This window comes from Amblyomma maculatum, chromosome 4 (genome assembly GCF_055883805.1).
Source record: "Amblyomma maculatum isolate TAMU_Amacu chromosome 4, ASM5588380v1, whole genome shotgun sequence".
Classification (NCBI taxonomy): domain Eukaryota; kingdom Metazoa; phylum Arthropoda; class Arachnida; order Ixodida; family Ixodidae; genus Amblyomma; species Amblyomma maculatum.
Window position 1 is genome coordinate 199444993 of NC_139347.1, and position 26948 is coordinate 199471940.

Here is a 26948-nt window from a genome sequence, read left to right on the forward strand (position 1 = left end):
CAATGAACTCTCAAGTGTCTCCGCGAGCACCACAATTCAAACGCGTCAATTCTTCGGCGGTCAGCCTTCTTCACAGCCCAACTCTCGCATCCATACATCACAACTGGAAAGACCACAGCACGAGTTATACGGATCATGGATGGCAGACTAATGTATGTAGTCTACTAGGTGGTCAAGGCTAGCCATGGCTTTCTTTCCCAGAAGCAGGCGTCTCCTAATTTCATGGCTGCGGTCTCCTTCCGGGGTAATCTTGGAGCCCAAGAAGAGGAAATCTGTCACAGCATCCACTTCTTGTCCCTTGATGCTCCAGGACTTGATAGGGCAAGACGCCATGATCTTTGTCTTCTTAATGTTCAGTTCAAGCCCAAACTTCTCACTCTCTTCTTGTACGCGCATCAGAAGTCTCTTGAGTTCCACTTCACTTTCTGCCATTAAGGTGGTATCATCTGCATATCTATCGTTGTTGACACGTTTTCCAGCAATCGTCACTCCAGCTGAAGACTTTTCCAGACCGGCCTTGCTCATGATGCACTCAGCATATAGGTTAAATAGGCAGTGAGAGTATGCAGCCTTGTGTCACTCCTTTCTCAATCGGAAACCAATCAGTAAGACCATGCCCAGTTCTGACTGTGGCCTCTTGTTCTTCATACAGTTTCCTGAGGAGACAGATGAGGTTAGTTGGAACTCTCGTCTCTTGGAGAGCTTGCCACAATCTGCTGTGATCTGCGCAGTCAAACGCTTCCACATAATCAATAAAGCAGAAGTAGATGTGTTTCTGGAGCTCTCTTGCTTTTTCCATGATCCAGCGAAGGTTGGCAATCTGGTCTCTGTTTTCTAGTCTAGTTCAGTTAAAGAAATAAAGAGGTGTTTAGAAATCTTTACTAATATTTCCAGAGCAACAACGGCGGCACACAGATAAAGAAACGTCCTGTCGTTTCGTTATCTCTGTGCGTCGTTTTTGCGCTGGAAATATTAGTAACGATTTCTAAACACCTCTTTATTTTCTTAACTGAATAAGCTGCCATTAAGTAAATTTTTTTTAGTGACTTGCAGGCAATTCTTACGGCGTTTCATATTGGTACGCTGTAATGGGCTTTAAAACTTCGTGGCGCACTATATACGCGCGAACATTGATGACCGCTGTCGCGACGCCTATTTAAATACATTGGGATATGTGAAAAACTTGCTATCTAACATTTTTGTAAGCTTCATGTATTTTACATGGTCGCTGGTCTTAAATATAGATCTAACGTTCGCTAGTGTTGAGAATTAGAGCGTTAGGTCGAGGTGATTTAGTGGATCAAAAAATTGACATTCGTTTAGTAAATTAGGTGACAACTCCTTCCTACTCATCGCAGTATAAAAGTAAAATTAATGTTAAATACAGATTTAGGAAACTTGTGCCGTTGTCAAAAATTTGCCTGCCTCAGCCTCGGATCATTTTTCTGTGAAACCGCGCCCAAAGCATAAAATCACCAACGAGAGCTAAATTAAAGCGACAGTTGTAGCGTCGCCTGGTATCACTGTAGAAAAGCGCAACGAAGCGGCGCTTTCCTCTTATGACCCCAGCTGGCGCCCCCACTGCGTTTCGGCGTATAAAAAAGAAATTTAACAATGGAGATGACGCATATGCTGTATGTGGAAACTCCAGTGAAACAATTGACCATATTATACTCGAATGTAATGGTATCCATCCGGAAGTTGGTGCAGGCGCAATCACTGTTCCTGAAGCTCTGGGCTTTAGAGATAATAGTGGCCGGGTGAATAAACCGGCGGTGGAAACTAGCAAAAAAACGACTGGAAGATTGGTGGCTTAAAAACAGAGAAGTGACATAATGTTAGTAATGTAGGGACAAAGTTTAACAAATGGAATGGTGGTGTAGTTAACCATTCTAAATCAATAATTAAGATATATGGGGAAAAATGAGCATGATAGCTACTGCTACCACCCCGTTTTAAAGGGGACGCTCCTATATTCCATCCATCCATCCATCCATCGGCGAAACCTCGGCTACAGTGAACTAGAATATTGGGTAGTGTGCTCACGGGCGCCGGTCGAGGTGTCCCCGCCGGAGTCGACGGGGAGCGGCGGTGCGCGGCGGCGCGCGGTGGCGCTGCGCGCGTCTCCACGGTAGGTGCCTCGAAGCGCGCGCGCTCCACGGGTAAAAGCCAGTGCCGCGCTCGGCCGGCGTCGCAGTAGCCGAGCCGAGAAATTGAAATATTACCGCGACATTTGCGTGGGTTTTGCTGAAATGGCTAAGCCGATCTTGAATTGAACTTTAGATCTGCGTTTTGCACATGTTCTAACAACGTTAATCAATGCGCTTGGCTCGTTGGGACGTTCACATAGTGTATGTCACGATCGTGCCTGCATTGTTTCGCTGGAAGGAAATTACTGCATATTCAGGGGTTATACAGCTCTTTCCATTAATGCTTAACGTCAATAGTAATAGCATGGGATTCCTGCCAGGGATAAACGACGAATGTAGGAGTGTCGGCCGCAACAACTGTTTATTCACAAACGCCCAAGCTGCAGCACACAAAAACAAAAGGGACATGGAGATGACGGGTAGAGTGAATGCATGTAATTCTGACAAAGTAAAAGGGAAGATGCCTTATTTATAATTTGCGTTTTTCGCAGAACAGAAGGAATGGCAACTTATCCAGTTAAGAAAATAAAGAGGTGTTTAGAAATCTTTACTAATATTTCCAGAGCAACAACGGCGGCACACAGATAAAGAAACGTCCTGTCGTTTCATTATGTGTGTGCCGTCGTTTTTGCGCTGGAAATATTAGTAACGATTTCTAAACACCTCTTTATTTTCTTAACTGGATAAGTTGCCATTCAGTAAAGTTTTTTAGTGACTTACAGGAAATTCTTACGGCGTTTCATATTGGTACACTGTAATGGGCTTTAAAACTTCGTGGCGCACTATATACGCGCGAACATTGATGACCACTGTCGCGACGTCTATTTAAATACATTGGGATATGTGAAAAACTCGCTATCTAACATTTTTGTAAGCTTCGTGTATTTTACATGGTCGCTGGTCTTAAATATAGATCTAACGTTCGCTAGTGTTGAGAATTAGAGCGTTAGGTCGAGTTGTTTTATCGGATCAAAAAATTGACATTCGTTTAGTAAATCAGGTGACAACTGCCTCCTACTGATCGCAGTATAAAAGTAAAATTAATGTTAAATACAGATTTAGGAAACTTGTGCCGTTCTCAAAAATTTCCCTGCCTCAACCTCAGATCATTTTTCTGTGAAACCGCGCCCAAAGCACAAAACCACCAACGAGAGCTAAATTAAAGGGACGGTTGTAGCGTCGCCTGGTATCACTGTAGAAAAGCGCAACGAAGCGGCGCTTTCCTCTTACGACCCGAGCTGGCGCCACCACTGCGTTTCGGCGAAATTTCGGCGGTTAGTGTGCTCACTGGCGCCGGTCGAGGTGTCCCCGCCGGTGTCGACGGGAAGCGGCGGTGCGCGGCGGCGCGGTGGCGCTGCGCGCGTCTCCACGGTGGGTGCCTCGAATCGCGCGCGCTCCACGGTTAAAAGCCAGTGCCGCGCTCGGCCGGCGTCGCAGTAGCCGAGCCGACAAATTGAAATTACCGCGACATTTGCGTGGGTTTTGCTGAAATGGCTAAGCCGATCTTGAATTGAAATTTACATCTGCGCTGTGCACATGTTCAAACAACGTTAATCAATGCGCTTGGCTCGTTGGGACGTTCACATAGTATATGTCACGATCGTGCCTGCGTTGTTTCGCTGGAAGGAATTTACTGCATATTCACGGGTTATACAGCTCTTTCCATTAATGCTTAACGTCAATAGTAATAGCATGAGATTCTTGTCAGGGATAAACGACGAATGAAGGAGTGTCGGCCGCAACAACTGTTTATTCACAAACGCCCAAGCTGCAGCACACAAAAACAAAAGGGACATGGAGATGACGGGTAGAGTGAATGCATGTAATTCTGACAAAGTAAAAGGGAAGATGCATTATTTACAATTCGCGGTTTTCGCAGAACAGAAGGCGCACCACAAGGTTTTCAAACATCTTTAAAAGCTACTGCATACTGATTTGGAGAGACAAAGTCACTGCTTTGTGAAACATATGAACAGATTTGTCACCGCTGCATATATTTATGTTCACGCATTTTGCCGCTTATTTCCTTCACTTGCTCCAGCACTTCACAGCAGCGTTAGCAATGGCTTAGTTTGAGGTGTTTCGCCCGTTATCGTTTTTCTGCCTTTTTTGAATTAACCCCTTTCACATAGAAGTGTAGTCTGGGGACTAAATAAAACCTTATTACTTCTTCAGATCGGCCTTCTGCGTGAACGAGGTAACCAACTTCTTTATGCAGTCTATTTCTAACCACTTCCAAAATATCAAGAATACTTTCAGAACCTGTTCGTTTGGGGCCGATATCTACTCATCTGTTGTTACGGGTTTATCGGGCAGACTTGAAAATTTTGTTTTCGAGAGCCCATGAGTTAAAACACCAGTGAGTTTCCTCCTTCTTTGTTGTCTTTCTTTCAGTATCTTTCTTGAAAGATAGGCCGGCAGATTCGGCAATATCGTCGGTGCGGCATCGGGGGATAATGCTGGCTTTCCACGAGGGATGCGGACTTCTTTCCCGTTCACAATATGAACATAGTCCCGTAGAACGAAACGAGGTTCGAAATGAAGCTCACAATCAGCACAGCTACGCAGCTCCCCTCCAGCCGCTTGTCCGAGTGACGAAGGTTGATCTCCCACTGCTTCCTTAGAGCATCATCTTCGGGAACGCCGAACAGGGCTATTTTTGGGCCACCATTAGTATGCACATAGCCATTCTTGCATCCAGGCGTGTAGCAATTGTTTTGACGACAGGCCGGTATATTTTGGTCTGGGCCTATCTGCAGTGACGCGGTAAGTTTGTTGTGCGGTTATATGTGAATGATATATGTGACCACGTGAAAGCATTCACTATATTTCTATACGCCGATGACACTTTACTAGTATCAGACAACCCTGAGTTTTCATGTGCCCTGGTTAACCTTCAGGAGGCGCTATTAAATTTAGTGATTGGTTTGTCTCAACCTTAATACAAATAAATAGCACCAAATGCCGACTTGTCTATTTTCATAACCCGCACAAAGATGTACCAAATGTAGGTTCTATATATTTACACCCCTCATATTGCTCTCTGCGTTCTTGTCAACCTATAGCTAGCGTCCCGTCGGTTACGTATCTTGGTGTACCCATATACAGTGATCTGATACAGAATAATCAGTTGATCCACATTTGTAAGAAACTTAGAAGTGCTACATGTTTGTTATTAAATTTGAAAACCATGATGCCTTTTTCTATCAGAAAGCTAATCACCCATGTTCTGGGGTTGTGTTTAAAGATACGGTATGTGTTGTTGATTTTTAACTGCTCTTTCACATGGAGTTAATAGGATGTTGAAAAACATCGCTACAAGCGTCTTCTTCATGTCACAGGAGAATTTTCCCAGCAGTGTCTTTAGAACAGCCGGTTTGCCTTCGTTTGACAATCTTTTTCAACAAATTGTAATACTACAATACTTTTGGAGCAGTGCATACAGGCACATAAACACGTACGAAACCGGTACTATTGAGACATGTTCCTCGTTATCTTAAACCGAGAGTCCGCATTCATTACGGTAAAGCAACAAGACTTTATTATGTTCCAGCCATCTTCAACGAACTACCGGACGACGTATTTTCTTGGACCACCCGCAAAACATTGAGAGTTGCTGTTCAAGCGGTAGAGAACATAATATATTAATATAATATGTACTGATATTGTCAGTGCATTTTTTGATAGTGTGTTGTGCCAAATGTTTCTGTTCTTTTTTTTTTTTGCCTCTGATGAAGTTCTGATGTGGCGCGAAGATTGCAGCGGCTGCCGGTTTTCGCCGCCCAAGCCCGCTTGTGGCTTCGGCGCTTCCGTATGTGTGTGTTCTAACTATACTAAATAAAGATTGTTATTATTATTATTATTAGCAGTCTGTCCCAGTGAAGTAATCGGTTAGTACAGGCCACATGTCCGCTTATGTGCGAAAGAAAAGCGGGAAGAGTTCTGATCTCCAGGCAGAACACGCATACACCGACGCACATGGCGTAGTCAACATTCACTTTCGACGAGTGCTTAAACAAGAGCCTGAACTGGCCTTTACTGAACAAACGCTTGAAGTGACCTCCCATAAGCGCTAAAAAAACATGCGCACAGCAGAGCAACAACGAAGCCACAAATGCACACAACGCAGTGACAAATTGAACCAGCTGACAGCGACGGGCGGTGCAAAATCCTACCGGATGGATGGATGGATGGATGGAATATAGGAGCGTCCCCTTTGAAACGGGGTGGTAGCAGTAGCTTTCATGCTCATTTTTCTCCCTATATCTTAATCATTGATTTAGAATGGTTAACTAAACCAGCATTCTATTTATTAAATTTTGTTCCTAAGTTACTAACATTACGTCACTTCTCTACTTTTAAGCCACCAATCTTCCAGTCGTTTTTTGCTAGTTTCCACCGCCGGTTTATTCACCCGGTCACTGGTATCTCTAAACCCCAGAGCTTCAGGAACAGTGATTGCGCCTGCACCAACTTCCGGATGGATACCATTACATTCGAGTATAATATGGTCAATTGTTTCACTGGAGTTTCCACATACAGCATATGCGTCATCTCTATTGTTAAATTTCTTTTTGTAGCTGCGCGTTCTAAGGCACCCTGATCTAGCTTCAAAAAGTAGGGCACTGCCTCTTGAGTTATCAAAGAAATCTTCCTTCCTGATCTGCATTTTCCACTTACGTATAATTCCACACTCTGTTTCTTTTCCGTCTAATTTATCCAATTTTTACCTTCTGTGTTTTTCACCTGTTGCTTAATGCTCTTTATTTCTCCGTCCTTGTTACTAGCATACTTACTAGTTAGTTTCCTAGTTGTTTTCCTCCATTGTGAGTCAACACTTTTTAGGTACAGGTATTTAAATACTTTAGCTGCCCATCTGTTACTGTCCAATTTCTTCAGGCGCTCCTCATATAATATTTTACTCAGCTTCCCGCACTTCGAAAGATGCCCAGCCCATATCTCCCTGTACCGCCTCATTTGTAGTTTTGCCGTGGGCACCTAGTGCTAATCGTCCAACGGATCTCTGATTTGTTTCTAATGTCGACTGTCCCTCTGATTTTAGGCACAAAACCGCATTTCCGAAAGTAAGTCCGGGCACCATAATTCCTTTCCAAATACCCCTCAAAACCTCATACCTATTTTATCCCCACAATGCCTTATGCTTCATTATCCCGGCATTCCTTCGCCCTTTGGCCTTAAGTGATTACTGATGCTTTCCAATGTATGCCAATCCTTCGTTTACCCATACCCCCAGATATTTATATTCTGCTACTCTAGGTATTTCAAGGCCTTGTATTTTAAGACCCTGATCAGTTGAGCCGTTGAAAATCATCAGACCCGACTTAACTGCGCTGAAACTGAAGCCTAGAGCGTCCCCTTCGTCTCCGCAATACTTAACTAGAGTTTGCAATTCTTCCAGACTCTCAGCTAGCAGCACAATATCGTCTGCATACATCAAACCGGGGAGGCGCTGCTCTACCGCCTTTCCACAAATCTATATGACGGGTTAAAACCTAGGTTACTGTCTTGTATCCTCCGTTCCAGGTTTATCATATAAAGCATGAACAGCCCCGGGTGAAAGAGGAGACAGCCTTGTCTTAATCCTTTGCATGCTTTGACATCCTCCGTACTTCATTACTCCCACGTAATTTCTACTTTGTTATCCCGGTATATTTCCTGTAGGAACTCTATTATCTCATAACCGATACCTTTTCTTTTAATATGTTCCACAGGAGTTCCCTGCTTACGTTGCCGTACGCCCCGTTTATGTCCAGGAAGGCCAAATACAAAGGTCTATTTTCCACTCTAGATATTTCGTTGCATTGGGTAAGCACGAACAGGCTATCATTCAAGCGCCTACCGTGAAGTCTACCGTGGCACCACCTGGTGCCGGCGCCGCGAAGCAGACGCGGCCGTACCACTTAAGTAGCATGGTCAAAGTTGATACAATACAATGTAGACATCATTTAAAAAAATGTTGTACAAGCTTTCACACCAGTAGGCCCTTGGGTTGAAGCGGGATAATTTTTCAAATCTGCTACGATAAAGTTTGAGAACAGTGCATATTAAGCTAGCAGCGCTTTCTGATAATTCAGAGCTGTGAAACTGGGATTTAGAGGAGGGGTGGTATGGTTTGAAAAGAGAGTGCATGAGGCATGCCCTTCGTATAGTTTCTGAGGCATTCACGAAGAAAGCTTTGACCTGGCGTATGATATTACCTATCCTTCAGATCACAGAGATCGTCGCCCGTGCTAGGTAGTGACTAGTGACGTGCAGCTTTTGGTTTCGCAGCGGCGACAACGTTCATTTCCCACCAGAGAGATTAGAGCAAATGGAGAGCGCACAAACAAGACAACGCAAACAAAAGGAATGCAGAAATAAAGAAAAGAAATACTGTAAGAGAGGCAAAGCCCTGCACTTCCGGCCTGTTCAAGCACGCTACCTAGAAGCGTTACCTGTACAACTCCAGGAGCAATTTAACACGGTCTATCCAGTGCACGGTGTAAGAACTACTCTTACACCGTGATCCAGTGCGAACACCTAATAGGCGACCGAAGAAAAAAAAAAGCTGAAAAGAACTACAGCCAGTAAAGAAAAAATAGATAAGAAGGAATGGCGCAGTCTTCATAAATTAAAAATGCAGAAAATAAAGAAATAAAAAGTGTAGGAGAGTAGAATATAAGGGCTGGAAGAAAAGCGAGAAGAAAAGTCGGAACAGTGATATAGAGAAATGTGGCAGAGGATGCATACAGTGGCAATACTATTGAGAAGATCTTCATGATACGTCAGAAAAGCTATCCGCGTGTAAGAACATTTTGGTAACAGGCAGTATCAAAACGAAACAAAAAACTCCATTTGCGCGCGTCAATATAGACTAATCTGCTGACCGATGAACACTGCAAAATGCCAAACGTTCGAAATTAGCACTATGCCATATTCCCCAGTGTAAGGGTCTGTTTGCATGTTTTCTGTGCTGCGCCTTCTTTTACAGCGTGGTTAGGACTGGCTAGGAGTCTGGCTCGGTGTCAGTGATGAACAATTTACTGACCTGCAAAGTCAAACACCATGCCCAGCTTTCCTAGACATCCCCAACTGGTGAGTTCTGTCAGCCACGAAGAGTGAGCTCGCCTTCATTGATTTGGTCTATTTTTAGTACTTGTAACTGAAAGAAAATTGAGACCTCCTACGTGCACTGGCCCGAAAAGATATCAATCATAATGGCGTACTCTTTGTACGCCCTCCTGAATATAACTTTCAAGTTGCTCCCTGGGATCACATCGAGAATTTTGACACTCACATTATTAAAGCGACCAAATTGATTTAAAAAATCCCGTCGCAGTCTTGAATGCTTAGCTCTCCAGAGTATATGGTAAGAGCTGTAGATGCCAAAACTGCCTGTGCAAAGCCTCTGGGCTCGCAGGGACATGTAATCAAACATCTCCAGAACTGGCGCCTTGTAACAATTTTCTATTATAAGTAAGACACCTCCGCCTCATTGCTTTTGTTATAAATAAGCATTATAGCTATCTACTATATGTACACATTAATAATCTGTCTCGCCTAGTTATATTTTCTGTAACTCGTTTCAGCTTTAACCGATGAGAGATCGGATGCTAGCAGCAGTCGGCATGAACGCCGAGATGACCTCTATTTTCTGCACCTCTTGCAGTTATCTTCTTGCAGATGGGCCGTTAAGAATTTACCGTCTTGGCGAATATACACAGAGCCACAGTTTATGACAAGCGATTCTTTAAACGTTCACTGTTCAAAATCTGTGAGAAATACTCCTGCGTGGCCTGTAAAGATGTTCGTGCAGCAAGGCGGTCGCTGCCTACAAGGTAGAGATTATATTTAAATATTATTAAATACAACTATTAACTACAGCTAACTAATGGACTTATATGCTTTGCTTTTATTCGGGCGAAAGTTATCTGACGGAAATAAAAGTCGTCAGGGTGGAAGGTGAGCGCAGTTTTAAATTTTCTCAATCAGCAGTGTGTTTCAAAATTTTACACTCTAAAATGTGTGGTTAAAATCTCGTTCGCTTGCCTTTGCAACATTGAATATCTTGCTACGAAGATGACGAAGCGTGCAGTGGCGCGGGGCGGAGCACTCGCGCCAGGCCCGCTGGCCGTTAAACGCAAATTTCATCGTCATGTCATCACGTCCATCTGTTTCTGTTGTGTCGCCGTGTTCCTTTGCTTGTCATTACACCACGTAACATTTGGTTGGAGGTGAGGTTCATCCGCAACCTCGCCTTGCATCGTCGAAGCCAACCGTACACCGGGTCCATCTGCCGAAAGCCCGTGGAGATGGCCGCCCAGCTCTGCCCCAGCCCTTTCTGCTCAGACCCGACCAGCCGCTATCCCCAGCCTCGTCCCCAGCCCTGGCCACAACACACGGCGACCAGGAAGAGCCTAAATCTGACCCTACCACTCCTACCGACCCCACAACGAAGCGACCTCACGACCACTCGAGCGAAGACAGCCCCCTTGCCCAAGCCATTCGGCGCGTCCATGAGTCTTGGCCTTCGGCAAACGGTGAAGATTGGACGTGATGCCCCGGTGCAAGCATTCTTCCCATCTTCGCATTCATTGTGGTGTTCAGCGTTTCATGTCCCAATCCTGTGTCTGTGTTCATCGTAACGTCATGCATTGGATTTCTAGCAATCGATCGGGAAGATCGCTGCCCCCGGGTAATGCTACGAAGATGACGAAGCGGGCAGTGGCGCGGGGTGGAGCGCTCGCGCCAGGCCCGCTGGCCATTAAATGCATATTTCATCGTCATGTCATCACCTTCTTCAGTTTCTGTTGTGTCGCCGTGTTCCATTGCTTGTCATGCCACCTCGTAACAATATATAGAATAGCCGTTCTAATACGCTTAAACTAAAGAGAAATACTCTGAAACGCCCTGAAGCAGATACTGTACTGCTGTTCGGGTGCAGTGTTTGATGATGAAGTTCACATTATGCTTTGAACCCAAGCGTAAATAATTAATAAAAATGTGACTAAACTTTTTTTCAATTCTGTTGAAGATAGAGTTTTGTTCCCATCGGAAATAAATTTATTGTCAGGCAGCGCTGAAGAGAGGGAAAAGGAAATGTGAGGAAGAGGAAGAAGCTCGCCATGTTTCCTTAACGCACCAGGCTAATGTTGAGTCGCATCATGTAAATAAACCTTAACAGTGTAGTGGAGATGCTGTAACGATCACGATCGGACCCTTCTCTACCTCGTTGGAGTCGACGACTCGTTGGCCTCCCCTTTTTGACCATTACAATTCCTATAGACGGCAGCGTAGGGTAGTCAGACGCAGCGGAACCCACCTGACAGCATTACAGTGTTCAGCGGGTTTTTCCTGGCAAGGCTGGCGAAGACGTGGATGAGTTGCTCACCAGTTAACACCCGGTAAACAAGTACAATCGCTGGGGTGCCGCACTCAAGCTCGACAATGTGTTGTTCTTGGATGCCACAACATTGACACAGAATGAGAACCATGAAGCGTCCTTAACAAGCCGGGACCACTTTAAAGAAGAGATCCGCAATCATTTCGGGAATACCGCGGCAAAACGGAAATGCGATGAGTAGACTTTACTCCAGCGAGCGCAAGTACATTGTAAAACGTGCACTCTTACTACACTCACTCCTATACTAGAGCGCGCCCTCCGCAACGACACGAGCGATTGGGCATTGCTAATCGCTTCGATCCGGTCTCCAAGGGCTATTATCCTGACCGTGCTCGTGAACCCCCGGTATGTTACCGATGTGGTATGCTCGGCCGCATATCCCGATTATGCCGCCGCCAGAACCAGGTTCCACGCTACCAATACCAATGGTTGAGTCGTCAACCTTGTGTGAGCCCAGAAGTCCGTACTCCTACTTTTCAACCCTCTTCGGGCCCCTACGCAACGCACCACCACGAAATGACTCTCTAGCTTCTGACCGCAGCCTGACTCCCCTTGCTCGCCGTTTCCGACGTTCACCCTATCACCGCCGTTTCTCGCCGTCATCGAGAAACCAGCGAGTGAGACCGACGGAGGTGCGGTCGCCAGGTCATCATGTTTTCAATTTTTCTACCTGTCGTTACGCTCAAGAACCGTCTGGAAGTTTTAGTGGATGGTATTTGTGCTATGACGTTTGTGGATAATGGTGCTACAGTGTCCGTGATGAGCTTAGATTTCAAGAATCACCTGGGTCGTAAAAATATGTTTGGTTGGGATAGAACTCTCATATTTCGTGGCGTTGGGGGAGAATCATATGTTCCACTTAGCATTTGTTATGTAATTGAAGCGATCGCTGGCCACGTATTTAGGACTGAATTTACTGTGCTTCATCGCTTTATCATTATTCTTGGTAGTTCAGTTTTTACAGCACTGGGGCGCAACTCTATTTTAACAGTGGCGGAATATCAATTAGTCCTAGCCTTCGATCGGCCCTCAGAGAAGAATCGCCGCGGGCTTCCTAAACATTTTCTGTTTTTGAAGATACCGTCGTTCCAGCGATGTCCGCCATCTTCGTGAGCGGTTTCCAATGCCTTCGACGCTCCGGTGGAAGCCGCATCCCTAGCCGACGTGAAAAGAGTTTACTGGTGCCCCGCAGCGTTATTCGAGTGAACGAAGGCCACGCCATTGTTATGGACTGTCAATAGTTCCAACGAACCTGCTGTATTGCCGCGTGGTTCGAAACTCGCCTACTTTGAAGAACGCTTTTCTGTGCCAATTGCTGTGTTCACTGGCGACGTTGCTCGCCAACTAGACGTCCCGATCTAACCAATTCCCAATTCTTGCCCATGATAAACAGATCGTTACCCACCAACGACCGCTAGATACTGATGGAAGTTCTTTTGAAACATGTGGACGTGTTCGACTTCGCTTGAGATCAGCCACCACCGATTACCGATTACACCTCCTCGCACCCATCACATGATTGATACCGGGCCTGTGCACCTGATTAGAAAAACGCCATATCGTGTCTCACATTCAGAACGTAAGATATTGTCGACAATGTCTGCAACATGCTGCAACAAGTAATTATTCAGGAATCATAGAGTCCGTGGGCCGCCCCTGTGGTTCTCGTTAAAAAGAAAGATGGTACGTAACAATTTTGTGTCAACAGCCACCGCCTCAAAACTGTCACAAAGAAAGATATTTAACCGCTCCCGCGCCTTTATGATGTCACTGACTGCCTCCATTCCGCTTCCTACTTTTCCTCTGAGGAATTCCGTATACTGGCAGATCCCGATGTTTCCGAAAGACAGAGAGATGGCTGCGTTCGTGACTCCAGATGGGTTATATGAATTTATTATGATGGCTTCCGGCCTATGCAACGTTCTGGCGTTTTTGCTCCACTTAAACTTAATACAATCGAGATTTGAGTGGGTTGTTATTGAGGTTACGTTGCCGGTAATCACGAATCCGCGTTCTTCCACGTCTCTAATATAGACTCATTTTAATAACTGACCTGAAAAAGACCATCTGTGATGCTGTAGTATGTCAAGGATCTCTACAGAATAAAAAATACTCCGGATATAACGACTCAGAAATCGTAATTACACTATCAACGATCTGGCTATCCTTCATTGAATGTTTCCGTCTAACGAAATGTATCGCTGCGTACAAAAGTAAACGTAGCACGCTGTTTCCGTCTAAACGTTTTATGCGTTGCATAATTGAAACTCGCAGTCATGGTTCGGCAGTAGACGCCAGTGCCCTTTCACTTGGACAAATATTGTTTTCATAGATCCAGTGCAGAAGGCGCGATTTTATTTTGAACCAGAAAGCGTGCTCGGTTTACTTAAGTCCGCACCTGTACACTCCACATGTAAAGCGCTGCGGCTTGTCAAGGCATGTGTACGTTAGCGGTCAGCTCTGGAAATGTGCACGGACTGCTCCACTGACATATAGAAAGTTGTACGATCATGAATGTGCTCAGTTATGTGTTCGCATGGACGCCCACCCCTAGCGAGTGCAAGTGACATGTCTCTGTGTGCGGGCAACACATGGACTGCACGTCCTACAGGTCAAATATACGCAACATGAGTGTCAGCCCGTGTGCGTGAAATCTGTACTATCCAGTTCACATTTTGGAAATCATGAGTTATGACAGCAGCCTCCATTATCACTCTACCTTTCCTTTTCCTTCGAACCACCGCGGTAGCTCAGTGGTTATGGCGCTTAACTGCCCATCTCAAAATGTGGATGCTATACCAACTTCGAGAGCAGCTTAATGATGAACCAAAATCGCAGACGGACGTGCACTGTGCGATGTCAGAGCACTATAATAAAATACATGCTTTAAATGTCTGGTGCCCTCCACTACGGTGTAAAACACATAACCTGAGCTACATGAGAGCCTACAAATCAAACCAAATATATTTGTTACTTCCTTGTTAATGCGATATTGTTAACGGCTGGCTCTGCAGAGTAGGGAGAGAGTTAACTTTGTTTTGCTTTGGTGGCCAGGCATTCGCCCAACCTTAATTTGGCCGTGGTAAGGTGCTTAGTCTAGGACCCGGCATGCTGTTGCTGCCTGCTTTGCTAGGATTACCTGCTATCGCTCAGTGTCCTCTCCCTTACTAATAAAACTTCCCTCCAGCTTCGCTGCAATCGAATTTTCTAAAAAATAATAATTGGCTTACAGGAAAGGCGTAGTGTCTGTCACACTTTTTTGTGTGCACACCTGTACTGCGCAGTTAGGAAAGGGAGGAATATGGCAGTAGCTGAGTGGTCAGGAAGCTCAGCTTCTGAAGCGTAGTATTCGCCTTCGAAGCTAAACACGGCGGTGGCGTTTTGATGGGGGCGAAACGAAGAGGCATCTGTGTGCGGTGTGATGTTATTGCACGTTAAATATGCCCGGGGAACGAAGTTTCCGTAGCCATCCACTACGAAACCGCTTCCTCTCTTTTTACTGCCAAACTTCTTCCTCCCTTCCCTTACGGCCGGTTCACGTGCCCACCGAGAAGTGCAACGTCATGCTTGCATCTTTGCTTTTCGCCTCCACCGAAAACCGGCCGCCGCGTTAATGGTAATGAATATGCGCGAAATAATAGAGGCAAAGGTTAATAGATAAATCGAGAACGAGGAGCCACAAGAGGAGATTGCAGACGGGAGCGATAAAAACTGTGGTGTTATACACTTAAAGGCGCAGCTTCAAGTGTCCCCTCAATTTTATTTCCCTGCATGGACTCTGATTCAAGACCACACGGGGCAGGACTGTTCTCTCCAAATTTATTTGCGCTATATTTTTGTGGCCGCTCAACGCACTTTAAAAATGGTTTTGATATTCATAAATGTTTTTCTGAAGTGTTTCTTCTCTTCATGTCTATGTTGCTACCTTTTGCTTGAGCACATTTCCATCTTCATCTGCCATATGCGCGCGAGAGATATGCAGAAATAAAATCAAATAAATAAACAATTACGAATAATGTCAATTTCCAAACAACGCTATTCTGGGGGCGAAGAATCCACAGGAAAAACATCGAACTGCGGACTTAAACTTCAACTCCAACAAATTTTATCGCCTTGAATGTTTTAGACCATTTAGCGGCACGTCACTTGTTGAGTTAACCTGATTAACTTCCCCTGCACGCTGCAGTGCCACATGGCACTCTTACTCCGAAGAATGTACAGTGCGTTGCAGTAATCAATAATTTATGTCAACATGGCTATATACAAGATTAGCTTTTTATGCCAATTTTTTCAAACATTATTCTTTCCTGGTGTCTGTTTAGTCAACTAAATGGTCTGTGGAGCCATCTTTTCGTTGTGTGCAAGGAAACTCAATTGCAAATCCGTTGGCACCTCGACCGCTCGAAACTACACAGCGCTAGAGGCGAGAAAAGCGATGCTAGATGACGCGAGGCTAAAAATAAAATTAAGTTCCAGTGAGTATCTAATAGTCATCAAGGTAATGACCATATTCTATTCTCAGTCAGTTCAGGCGTTCAGTCGTGTCCGACTCTTCGTGACCCTATGGACCATGTCACGCCACGCTTTCCGGTCTCTCACTATCTTCTTAACATCACATAGCTTCATCTGCAATGCCTCGAGAATGCCATCTAACCATCGCGTTCGCTGCCTACCCCTTCTCCGGCGACCCTCAACCTTTCCCAACATCAAATCTTTCTCCAGCGACTCCTCTCTTCTCATCAGATGACCAAAGTAGCTGAGCTTTAACTTTAGAATTTGACCCTCCAATGAGCAGTCAGGGTTTATGGTCGACAATATCGACTGATTTGATCTTCTGGCAGTCAAAGGAACTCTCAAGAGTCTTCGCCAGCACCACAATTCAAACGCGTCAATTCTTCGGCGGTCAGCCTTTTCACAGTCCAACTCTCGCATCCATACATCACAACTGGAAAGACCATAGCACGAGTTATACGGATCTTGGTTGGCAGACTAATGTCTCTGCTCTTTACTAAGCGGTCAAGGCTAACCATTGCTTTCTTTCCCAGAAGCAGCGTCTTCTAATTTCATGGCTGCAGTCTCCTCCCGAGGTAATCTTGGAGCCGGTCTCTCCTTCGAAACCTCTATAACGGAAGCTAGGATTTGTGGCGCCATCTCTCCGGGTTAAGCGAAAGAAATCAATATTCTTTGGAACCCACCAGCCTTTAGACTTCACCATAAGATGGCGCTAGAACGGTCAGGAGTCCCAGAGCGCTGAAAAAGCATAGTTACTTGCCGCGTTTGACAAGAGAGATCAGGTATTGGCATCTTCAGCAAAGCCTTATTTTCTGTTTCGTTCAATTTGAACAAATTTATTATTTTTTCTTCGTGCCACAAGGTTTTATTGTAGATAAGTCTGCAAACATAGGATGGAAACTTCCTGTTTACTACTTTACACCTGGACATGTTAGCAATACACTCAGAAAGGGGCATATTTTGTCACCTATGTTGGACAGGAGCAACGGAAAATGAGGGGCACCTAAATGGTTTCCAAAAGACTGCTTGACATTCTCAGGGAGATAAAGCATACTCATCAGCAGACAAAAAGTTCTTAAGCAAGCAAGACAAGAAGCTAACGGAGTTGAACTATGAACTGAGGTCTCCCTGAGAATTTTTGTATATGATCCGTATATATTTCAGCCAGTCAACCCATATTTAACCAAATTGACCCAAATGTTAGTCAATAACTATAGGTATTTAGTTAGGTAAAATATGGTTAACAAACGGCCTTAGGTAACAATATATTCGTGGCTGTTAGGGATTAGCATGAGTTTTCTAGGTGATGATTCTGTCGACTGTATGGCATTGTTGCCGCGAATATTAAAACAGCTTCGATATGTGAAATAACATATTACCTCCCGTGCATGTCTGTCATGAAAAAATAGAGAGCCCATCTGGCATTCCAAAATATGCGTGCATTTTTACGCCGATACTTTAAAGTAAATGATGACAAATTGAAGTGTTCCTGCATTTATGACATCGCATTCCAATCACATGGATGCCGCGCTCACCGAAGACGGAGCTTTCCAAGCTAGAAAGGACGAAAAAATATTTAGAGCACCCGTGTGCGACGACGTAAGGTCATCACGCAATTTCGGCCGGAGGTAATTTGTAAGTACACACATACTCATCATCCCACCACTGGATAACAGCAAAAACTGTGTGGGCTTTAACTTCACGTGAAGGCCCACACGGCATATGCGTATAAATCCCGCTAGTTCCCGGGCCGTACAAGCCTGCCGTAGTCGGTAGCGTCTCTCGCTTGAAACTCACAGCGTTGTGGGTTAGGACCCTAGAAAATATTCTTGAAGGATTTGTTTAAGACAGATAAATTACTTTGTAAAGCTAGACAGTTTGACACATACGACAGACTTTAATTACTTTCAGTCCACTCATCATGTCATGTTTGAAATTCTCGGGCGAGTTCATGTGGTTGGGAAGTCATGACCCTCTCGACCCCTGAGAATTTTCTAGTCAGAGGCAAAGACGCCGGCGCCATCGATGGTGCATCTGCGACACGGGTATGCTTGTGAAGCGAAGTACGAATGGCGCCCTCACCGGCCAATTTTGCAACCAAAACTTCCGCGTCTAGTCCGTTCTTCTTTCGGCAGAGACATCACTAGTTTGAAGCGCTTCGCGGGATGACATTTAACTTTCTTTATGACCAATACCCATTTTACATCCCGTGAAACGTCAATACACCAACAGAGACCTAACTAATCAGTTTCAAATGAAAATTCTAACCTCATCAAATTGTCCCCAGTTTTCCTTTAACGTTTTTCTGATACTGATGACCGATTTTATAAATGTGAGGAAAATGTAGCCATAAAGCGTCTTGACAGAAAGTATTCTTCATCTACTAGGAGAAAGAGGGTCCTTTCTCCACTATTTCATGCACATAAGTCGAGCGCAAGGCCAGGGGAAAGCTTGTACAATAGTATCACCGCTGGCTGCACGGCGGCAGTGGGTGTCAATCCCCGTACCTCCTGCACACAAGATGGATGCTCAAATGTTAGGCCAGCACTGCGGCGGAAATCTTTAGACGCCTAGGTTTTATATTCCAGTTCCAAAATATGCCGCTAAGTGGGCTCAGTCCGTGAGCAAGAATTTTCATAACCATAACCTCCATATTTTCCCGCAATTTTCATCACTCTCTGTGATACTAGCACAAACGAGCAAGCAATACGCACCATGCTCCAGAGTCTTCGCAACTATCTCCTCGCTGGCTGGGCCCGACCCCGCCGAATTGAACGCCTGCAGGCGTATGGAGTACTCGGTGTTGCGACGGAGGTTGTTGAGCGTGAACTCCTCGGCGTCGCCACTTCTCGAACTCTCCAGTGTTTTGTAGACATACTGTTCTCCTGAACGATGGAGCTTGTAACCTAGGTAGTATCCTTTCACGGGGCTGCGCCGTTCTTCAGATGGGGGAGCCTGGCAAAGAAAAGTAGGCGGGGAATAACCGGAGATGCTTTTAGTTTTTATCCCATCAAGTCGAAGGGTAAACTCAGACACCAAACTGAGTCAGTGAAAAATAAGAGCAGCTACCACGTTAAGCAAGTGGTAGCAGCTGTCTTGAGAAATGTTTTCTACGGTAATAACACCAGGAATAACACCCCGCTACATCTGCCACTGAGTAAGCACAAACAGCCGCAATACGTCCTGCTATTGCGGCCCTCTGAGCGCATTCGGACATTATAGCAGAGCGCGTGGCATCACCGCTCGGGTTAGAATTGTCTGAACACGAGAGTACCCAAGGTTGCCTTCCCCGCAGTGCGCGGGCCGCAGTGTAGTGTGTAGGGTTGTAAAATTTCCGGAAATTACGAAGGTTGGAAAAAGAAATAGTTTTTTTCCTGAAATATTGGAAAACTTTGAAAATATCAATTATCTGTATCAATCAAAAAGTGCAGCTGTATTAAAACTGCAAACTTTTTTTTTTTAGCAGGGTGCTGCTCGTACAAAGTCGCGCCGCTTTTAGACGGTCATAAAAAGACATATGACACCTTTGTTAATTCTAGAAGATTGCTGCCATGTGTGTTGCAGCCTCCACTACTGCGTGTCAGAATAAGTGGTCAATTTTAGTCCGTGTACACATCTAGTGCAGGCATAGGCCCACGGGACATAGATTGCAGAAGCTGTGTTCATTCGTTCCAACATGCAGCTTAAAGTGTCTTGTTTGATGAGCGGCGCCGGAAATGAGAGGAGCAGCAATTTCTAGTAGTGCGGGTGGGCAAAGTTCTGTGTTTGTTTCCGTGCCTCCCTTTCCTTAGCGCGTTTTTTTTTCTTCATTTCATATATATTTCGCTTGTGATTTGCTTTTCTGGCAAAATCTTATGCGGAGTTCAATCGTTATCTGAATTTTTCTCTGCAATCAATCATGTGGCAGTAAGGTCTGGCCGCGTTTCCTTTTCTCCTTTCTGGTATTAGTCTAGCCTTTCTATGTTTACATTTGAACCTGCTTTTTACATTCCTGTGGGTTATCTTGTAGTTTGAGGTATATCTCATTTTTCCTTAGATAAAACAGGGAACCATATCTACATGCAACATTTCTATATGTTCATCATGTTTTTATATATATTTACTCTTGTTCGTGCTTTTATTTTTCTCGTGCAAATGTTAACATGCAGTTCAATGTTTGTCACATTTATCTACAAATAAGCCATGCGTAAATAAGTATCGGACATTTCTGCAATTTAAGCTATACACTAGTCTTTTAATATCAACGGCTCCTTTTTAGCTTTATCAAACCTTGGTAATTTGCCGTTTACCGCATTTCCTGTTGGTACAGAAAGACACCTAACAAGAAATGCTGGTTTGCGTATGTTCTCTTTGTTCTCGTAAATACAATACACGCAAGTCAACTGCCAGTTCTGGTCATTTTCTTTTAATGTTTGGCAGACTGATTAAAGTTCATCACATTTTTAATTAGGTAATTGACAGTCCAAGGCTCTAGTACTGGCGATGTGTTTTTCTCGCTTCTTGCTGTAAATTCTTCGAATCTGTTCAAGTTGTGTTTCAGACCTCTTTTCTTCCAGTTCAATTTGTATGCATTCACGTTTTATTACGTTATTCTTAAAGGCGTTGGGACGCCAAGTTTTGAGGACGTAGTAGCATGTTATGTGTTTTCTCTGTGTGAGGTCACCCGCAGCCTAAATCTGGACAAAGCAAACATTCTACCTATGTCTTAATTTATCTCCAAAAAGCACAAAAAGCCGTTAAATGCTCTTTCGCACGATAGAGACGCATCGATAGCATTATTAAAATTATTTACATATGAAGTTGATAAGCGTATCTTGGAATACTAATGACGTCACATCACAGTAACGTGGCGTGCTATCAACAGCGCAGCGACGCGCGACAACTGCTAGCTGCTGCATTGGTGGTCGATGGGCTGATCGTCAGGTGCCTGCAATGGTGGATCGGCATCGGCAACCGAATGTAACCTTCTAACCAATGAGGCTACAACCTGACTACATTTTCTTCTTACTTTATTGGAGATACGAATAAGCAGATCCAAACTAGAATTTCTGAGTATGCACGGTCTGGAAGCTAAGATTAATCGAAGTGCATTCCAGGTTTGATTTTACGCAGTAGTTCAATGCGTCGAGACCTGCGTCCTCAATCATTGCGTAAGCACAGCCAGAGGTCTCTGCATTGGACCAATATTATTTCTGGGACATCAGTATGTATCCCAGACGCACGTTAGTAAGTTATATATGCCACAACCCGTTCACTACGTACTCTCTATTACGATTGAGCCAACCATTATGATGCTTAATGGGCATACCTACCTGGCGCAAAGGACCTATGTGGAATCCCAATGGCGACCAATTTATATTACTGAAATATTTCAATATTTCTGCCATTTCATTCGCAGCCATCTTTATGTGTATCATCAGCTCTTGCCATCATTCCTGCTCTGACAAGAGCAACAACGCCAACGCCAAAAGAACGTTTGTGTAATTTGGAGAATAGAAATAGCTGGTGCCTGAGCAAATCTTAGCCTAGGTTGAGCAAAGAAATGCGGAGAAAATGAGGGCGCTCTGTTATGACATATATAAAAAAGCTAACAGCCACTGACACAAAGGAATGCATAGCGGATGCGGCTTTTCCGGCTAGATCACGTTCCACGCAACATAAGCGGTGACACCAGAGGTTCCACATGCGCCGCTGCGGAGGAGGGTGATGCTGGCGAAGACTCTACACCTAAGGAAGTGGAAGATTAAACTGTCATCGCCGTAGTTCTGTAGCAGAACACCGGAGGCGAAATTAGGAGGTCGTGGGCTCAAACCCCGCCAATGGCATGTGATTATTATAAGGTGGAAGCCTTACTAGCTTCATTAAGCGAAAACTTCGTTTGGCGTTGTTGTCGTCATCACTCGATAAAACTCCTAAAAGTTGCCGCCGCAACAGCTGTCGTCTAACCACCAAAGTTATGAGTGCAAAAATGGCGTGCATAACGAATACAGCCTCCCGAAATTCTGAAAAGAAAGAATCGATAATAAATAATTTTTATTATGCTTAGGAGAAGTATGACCGACGTTAAGCACATTTTATCATAAACGCAGACCAGGCCTTTATACGTTGCATGTTAGGGCTAAAATTTTGCGGCGTTACTATATGCGACCATATATAAATTTCCCGTCATTCGAACGTTAACAAGCTCTACTGACGCCTGATAGGTTCAATTTATTATTATTTTTTCCCTTACCAAAGGACTGAGATGTGCGTACACACAAACACATACACACATACATAACAGTACTCTCCTAAGCTACTAATGAAAGAAACACTGTCAATTCTCCCATCTTTCTCCATAGGGCTTGTTGAAGTGTCGTTAGCACTAAAGTAGGGCAAATGGAAGGTTGCGACGATAGCACCACCTTTCTATAAGGCTGCGCAGGTTTACACAAATCGAGTCTTGAGGGGCCTTCTGGACCCGGGCAGTGAAGCGAGCGACAATGAGTGCTACTCACAACTCGTTTCAGGCTTCTCGAATGAATTCATGTGATGAAGCGCAGTGCTATTGTTCAAGGCGCGGATGAATGGTCGCCTCCAAAGTCGCTCGATCCTGTAGCCCAGCCGACAATTCGGAAGACATCCTCTTTCTCCGTTGGTTGCTTTGTTGACATTTTTATCTAGCTGGCCCACTCTCGCGTATTATTTACGTTGTGCAGATTGACACCTTGTGTGGAGATTGACACATTTACGTTGGCATACTACGGTTCCTGATTTGTTCATTGGATCTCAGATCCCTGCGCGGCTAGTGATCGATGATGATGCTTCCCTGTAGAGGAGTAGAACTCCAGCCTTGAATTCCCGCGTTGGATACATACACACATATATAAATATATATCATGGCGGCATCTGACCTTGTGAGAACAGAGATTAAGCGACAGCATGAAATGCGCCAGACCATTAATTTATTGCACAAATCTCATTTTAGAATAGTAACACTAATGATGCGTGCCACATCATATCCAAAGGGAAAACTTGTAGCGCAGCAACATTTAGGGCATGAGACGATAGGGACAAGCGTTTGTCTTGCTCCTCTGCTATCGTTCGTTTTACTTCTGTTGCGCTAGAAGTTTTGTCTTTGGCATAATAAACCAATTCGCTCAACAGAAAGCTCTGCGGAACACACGTCGTGGCGTTATTCGTATGCTATAAAGAACACACCAACGCATCTCAGGCACTGAAAACGCATGAGTGCTATATTTACCGAACGCTTGAATTCGAAACTTAGGCAAAAATATATCGCAGTTCTACGCACCTTCCACTTTATTTTGATGGACTTCGAGCTTGTTGGCTCAATCTTGATATCCGTTGGAGGATTGCTTGGTGCTGTAAGCGCAAACAAGTTCAAAGAATGTTATTTGTGCATGTCATATAATGACTGGTTTTGCTAACGTTGAGCTTTAGACTTAAGTGCATAATAGCTTGCCCTATGAGGCTGAACTAAGCCTAACGTCCTGAATTAGGTTAATGGAGGCGTATCTGTGATAATGCATATTCAGGCACGTTCAAATTTATTCACCTAATCTGTACTCGCTTGGCCCTAAGTGTCAATAAGGCCTACTTAGCTTTCTCCTTGACATTGTTTATGGTCACAGTCAAAGTAGAAAATGTCATAGTATAGCTTAGTGTAGTTATTTTGTATTTATTTATTTCTTTATGGAAAATATCTGCAGCGGGAGGATACAAAATAAACAAATCAGTAGGCCAGAAAAAAAGAAAACAATGCGCGCTCACGCACTCACGCACGCACGCACACACACACACACGCACACACACACACACACACACACACGCACACACACACACACACACACACACACACACACACACACACACACACACACACACACACACACACACACACACACACACACACACACACACACACACACACACACACACACACACACACACACACACACACACACACACACACACACACACGCGCGCGCGCGCATGCACACACAAAAATTAAAATAACAGGTCGTGACAGTAAAGTATAGAATGGGTTGTTGTCCAGCAATACTCTGTTACGCGTATGGAATCCGAAAGTAGATAAAATTTTAGTTCCAATAGTGGGATATACAAGTCAGTACGATCAATGGAGATGGATGTGACAATAAGGTGGTCATTGTGTAGGAGATAAACGAATAAGAGTAGGAATAATTAGATGTAACTAATTTAGTGCTTATTAAGATGGCGGTCCTGCAATGCTAACCATAAAATGGCTCTCTGTGCAAGGTATCGGCGCTGAAATCAAGTTATCTTCTTCTGTTATTGCCATACCTTTCCTTTTTACATTTCAATTAGAAAAGCAGCTCCTGTATTTTGTGCGTAGAAATTGCGAGCGACACCACATTCAAAGCTTGAAAAGTGAGGAAACTAATTCAAGAAGACTTAATTTAGTTTTTAACATTTGGTGCTTTCAGGTGCTTTAATTACCAAGCAGTTTTTAAAATTGAACACACAGCTTCTATGCTGACGACCATAATTTTCGCTATGTGATCTCTCCTCTAAAATGATTCCTTGATAGTAATACTGGGTGTCTAACCAGGCCTACAACTAATTACTAATACATCGATTTGCACTACGCTTGCAGCATCATCTTGGCACAATTAGACAAAGAAAAGAAGCGAAGGGAAAACAGCTACGCGACTCGAATCTCGGGCACCGCTATTCCTCAGAGATGCGGAATAGAAAAACCCTCGTCTCTCTGAGATGACGCCTGGCCCTAGTCTGGTTTTAACCTAGGCTCAGGACGGGATATGAATGTGGCTTCTGAGACACAGCTGTAACACGCTCGACGGACGCCAAAAAGCAAAGAAGGCATGCAGTTTAAAAAATAAGCTAGCTAAATAACAATTCTCTCCTTTTAACTGTTCGAACTAAACGCCTGCTGTATATGGAATTACGTAGCGGACGCCTAGTAATATTCATGGTAGTTAACAGAATTTTGCAATCGCGAGTAGCATCGACGCTGGAGATGAACGGAGTTCTCATCTTACGCACCATCAAGATGCTGGGCCTGCTCACCAGTACCAGTGCTGTTGGGGCACATCACTCCGGGACTCGCGTGTTGCGTGACCTTCACTCAGCAGCGAGTACAAGATGCTATATAATATCACGGGAAATGTGCTCCATAAACTGAGGTTGACTTGGGGGTCAGACTGCACACTTGCCGCATTCTCGAAATTTTGAAAGGCATACCAGTTGACTAAAAATAGTTTAGCTACAGACCCGAAGCTGTGCGTATACACGAAATAAGATAACACTGCTACTATTAAAAGCCAGCTACAAACAAATATGCGATTATATCTAAGAGCTTAAGTTCTCAAAACATGCCTATAATTTCAATTTGAGTTCATCACTTTTTCCATATAAAGGGAGGCCAACTGCACTCCGTTCCGGTTTATCATCCCCTGCTTCTGTCGTCACCTCTCTCTCTTACGAGTTAACACTTCATCATCCGTTTACTCATGACCAGCTAATTGTTACCCACCAAAAGCCATTCTTAGGGATGAAATTATTACTGGATTGCACATAGCTGCGCTTAAGAACTTATTGGCGAAAGTCTTTTCTCCTTCCTTTTTTCTTGTTATGTTTTCCTCTTCTCTTCTTCCTCTATATTGCGTGTTTGTGTGCTAGTTGTAATTTCATTACTTTTTTTTTCTATGGATTTGTCTTCAAAACCTACTGCAACGTCCTTACCGGAGGACTTACGTTGACGTCATAACCGATTGCGACATCTCGCTGACACATCTCGCGAAATCTCGCTAACACATATCGCAGACGCGAGACATTCACCATGAGCATAGAAAGGCGTTCGTCTTAAAATCCTGTCGTTGAAAATTAGTAGCCGGCTTCTCTATCTTTCACCTCGAAGTTCACCTCAATACATTGGCAGAACAAGTTCTTACTTTGAGGTTTCACTCACTTCAGCCTCATCATGCTATCAGTAGCTCTCCTTGTTATTTTAGTCGGTACAGCATCTCCTTCGAGTAGGCGCCGGTCCTATCGTATGATGACCGTAAGTGCCTGTGTGCCATAAAACCCAACACAATGCAACGATATTTAAACCCCTGCTGATGGAGTCCAATCGGCGCTAGAATCAAACTTGAGAGAACACCGTATCCACTGGCTTGTTTGCGGTCAGTCTGAATACGATGATGTTCTACATAATATGTGAGAACGCAGATAATATTGTATGATGAGGAGAGAAATCACATCAAAATAGAACTCCACATCGCCTGCACGAAACACCGGCACAACAAAATATAGTTCTCATCTAAGCTCTTTCTAGAAACCAGCAATATATAAATTTGAGTGTAGCGCACTGACACCAGGGAAATTAATAAAACTTATATAATGAAGTCGCCAAATCCAAGCACAAGGCTGTGGCGCCATCTATGATCCCGTCTTGCAGAGGTAGCGAGAAATCAATAACCTGACCTTGCCGTCTTCATCCTAGATGGCGCTACCAAGTTGTAGTCAAATTTTTCGACTCTAATGTGTTTGATATATTTACCCATTGGCTTTTCTCTTCACACTCTTGGAGGACACCTCCCACTGGAAATTATAAAGTATTTAGACGATTCGATTTGTCTCAGTTTTTTTCCAGCTGTGCCGTCATTTTTATTTTCGCATTCGAAGGGCTGTACTTGTCGGGGAAATTCTTGTAGGGCAAAACTGTGGCCGCTACAGCGGTGCGGACGTGTAATTCCGTAGGCTCATTTCACCCGTGCTTTCAATCTCATAACAGAGCCGAAAAGTGGTAAAGGCAGAGTGAACACCATGAATTACCTAATGGTAACAGACTGTACATCTAGCAACAGAGAAGTCAAGAA

General features: G+C 44.3%; 1 protein-coding gene across 1 annotated transcript in view; it reads right to left on the reverse strand.

Moving 5' to 3' along the window:
* LOC146193974 (cell adhesion molecule Dscam1-like) overlaps positions 1 to 26948 on the reverse strand; it is a 640182-nt gene that overhangs the window by 127672 nt on the left and 485562 nt on the right. Inside the window, exons 16-17 of the mRNA XM_084600664.1 lie at positions 23360 to 23430; positions 18780 to 19020 (exon numbers count right to left, since the gene is read on the reverse strand). Of these exons, the coding sequence (XP_084456790.1) occupies positions 18780 to 19020; positions 23360 to 23430 (312 nt within the window). The remainder of the gene's footprint in view (positions 1 to 18779; positions 19021 to 23359; positions 23431 to 26948) is intronic.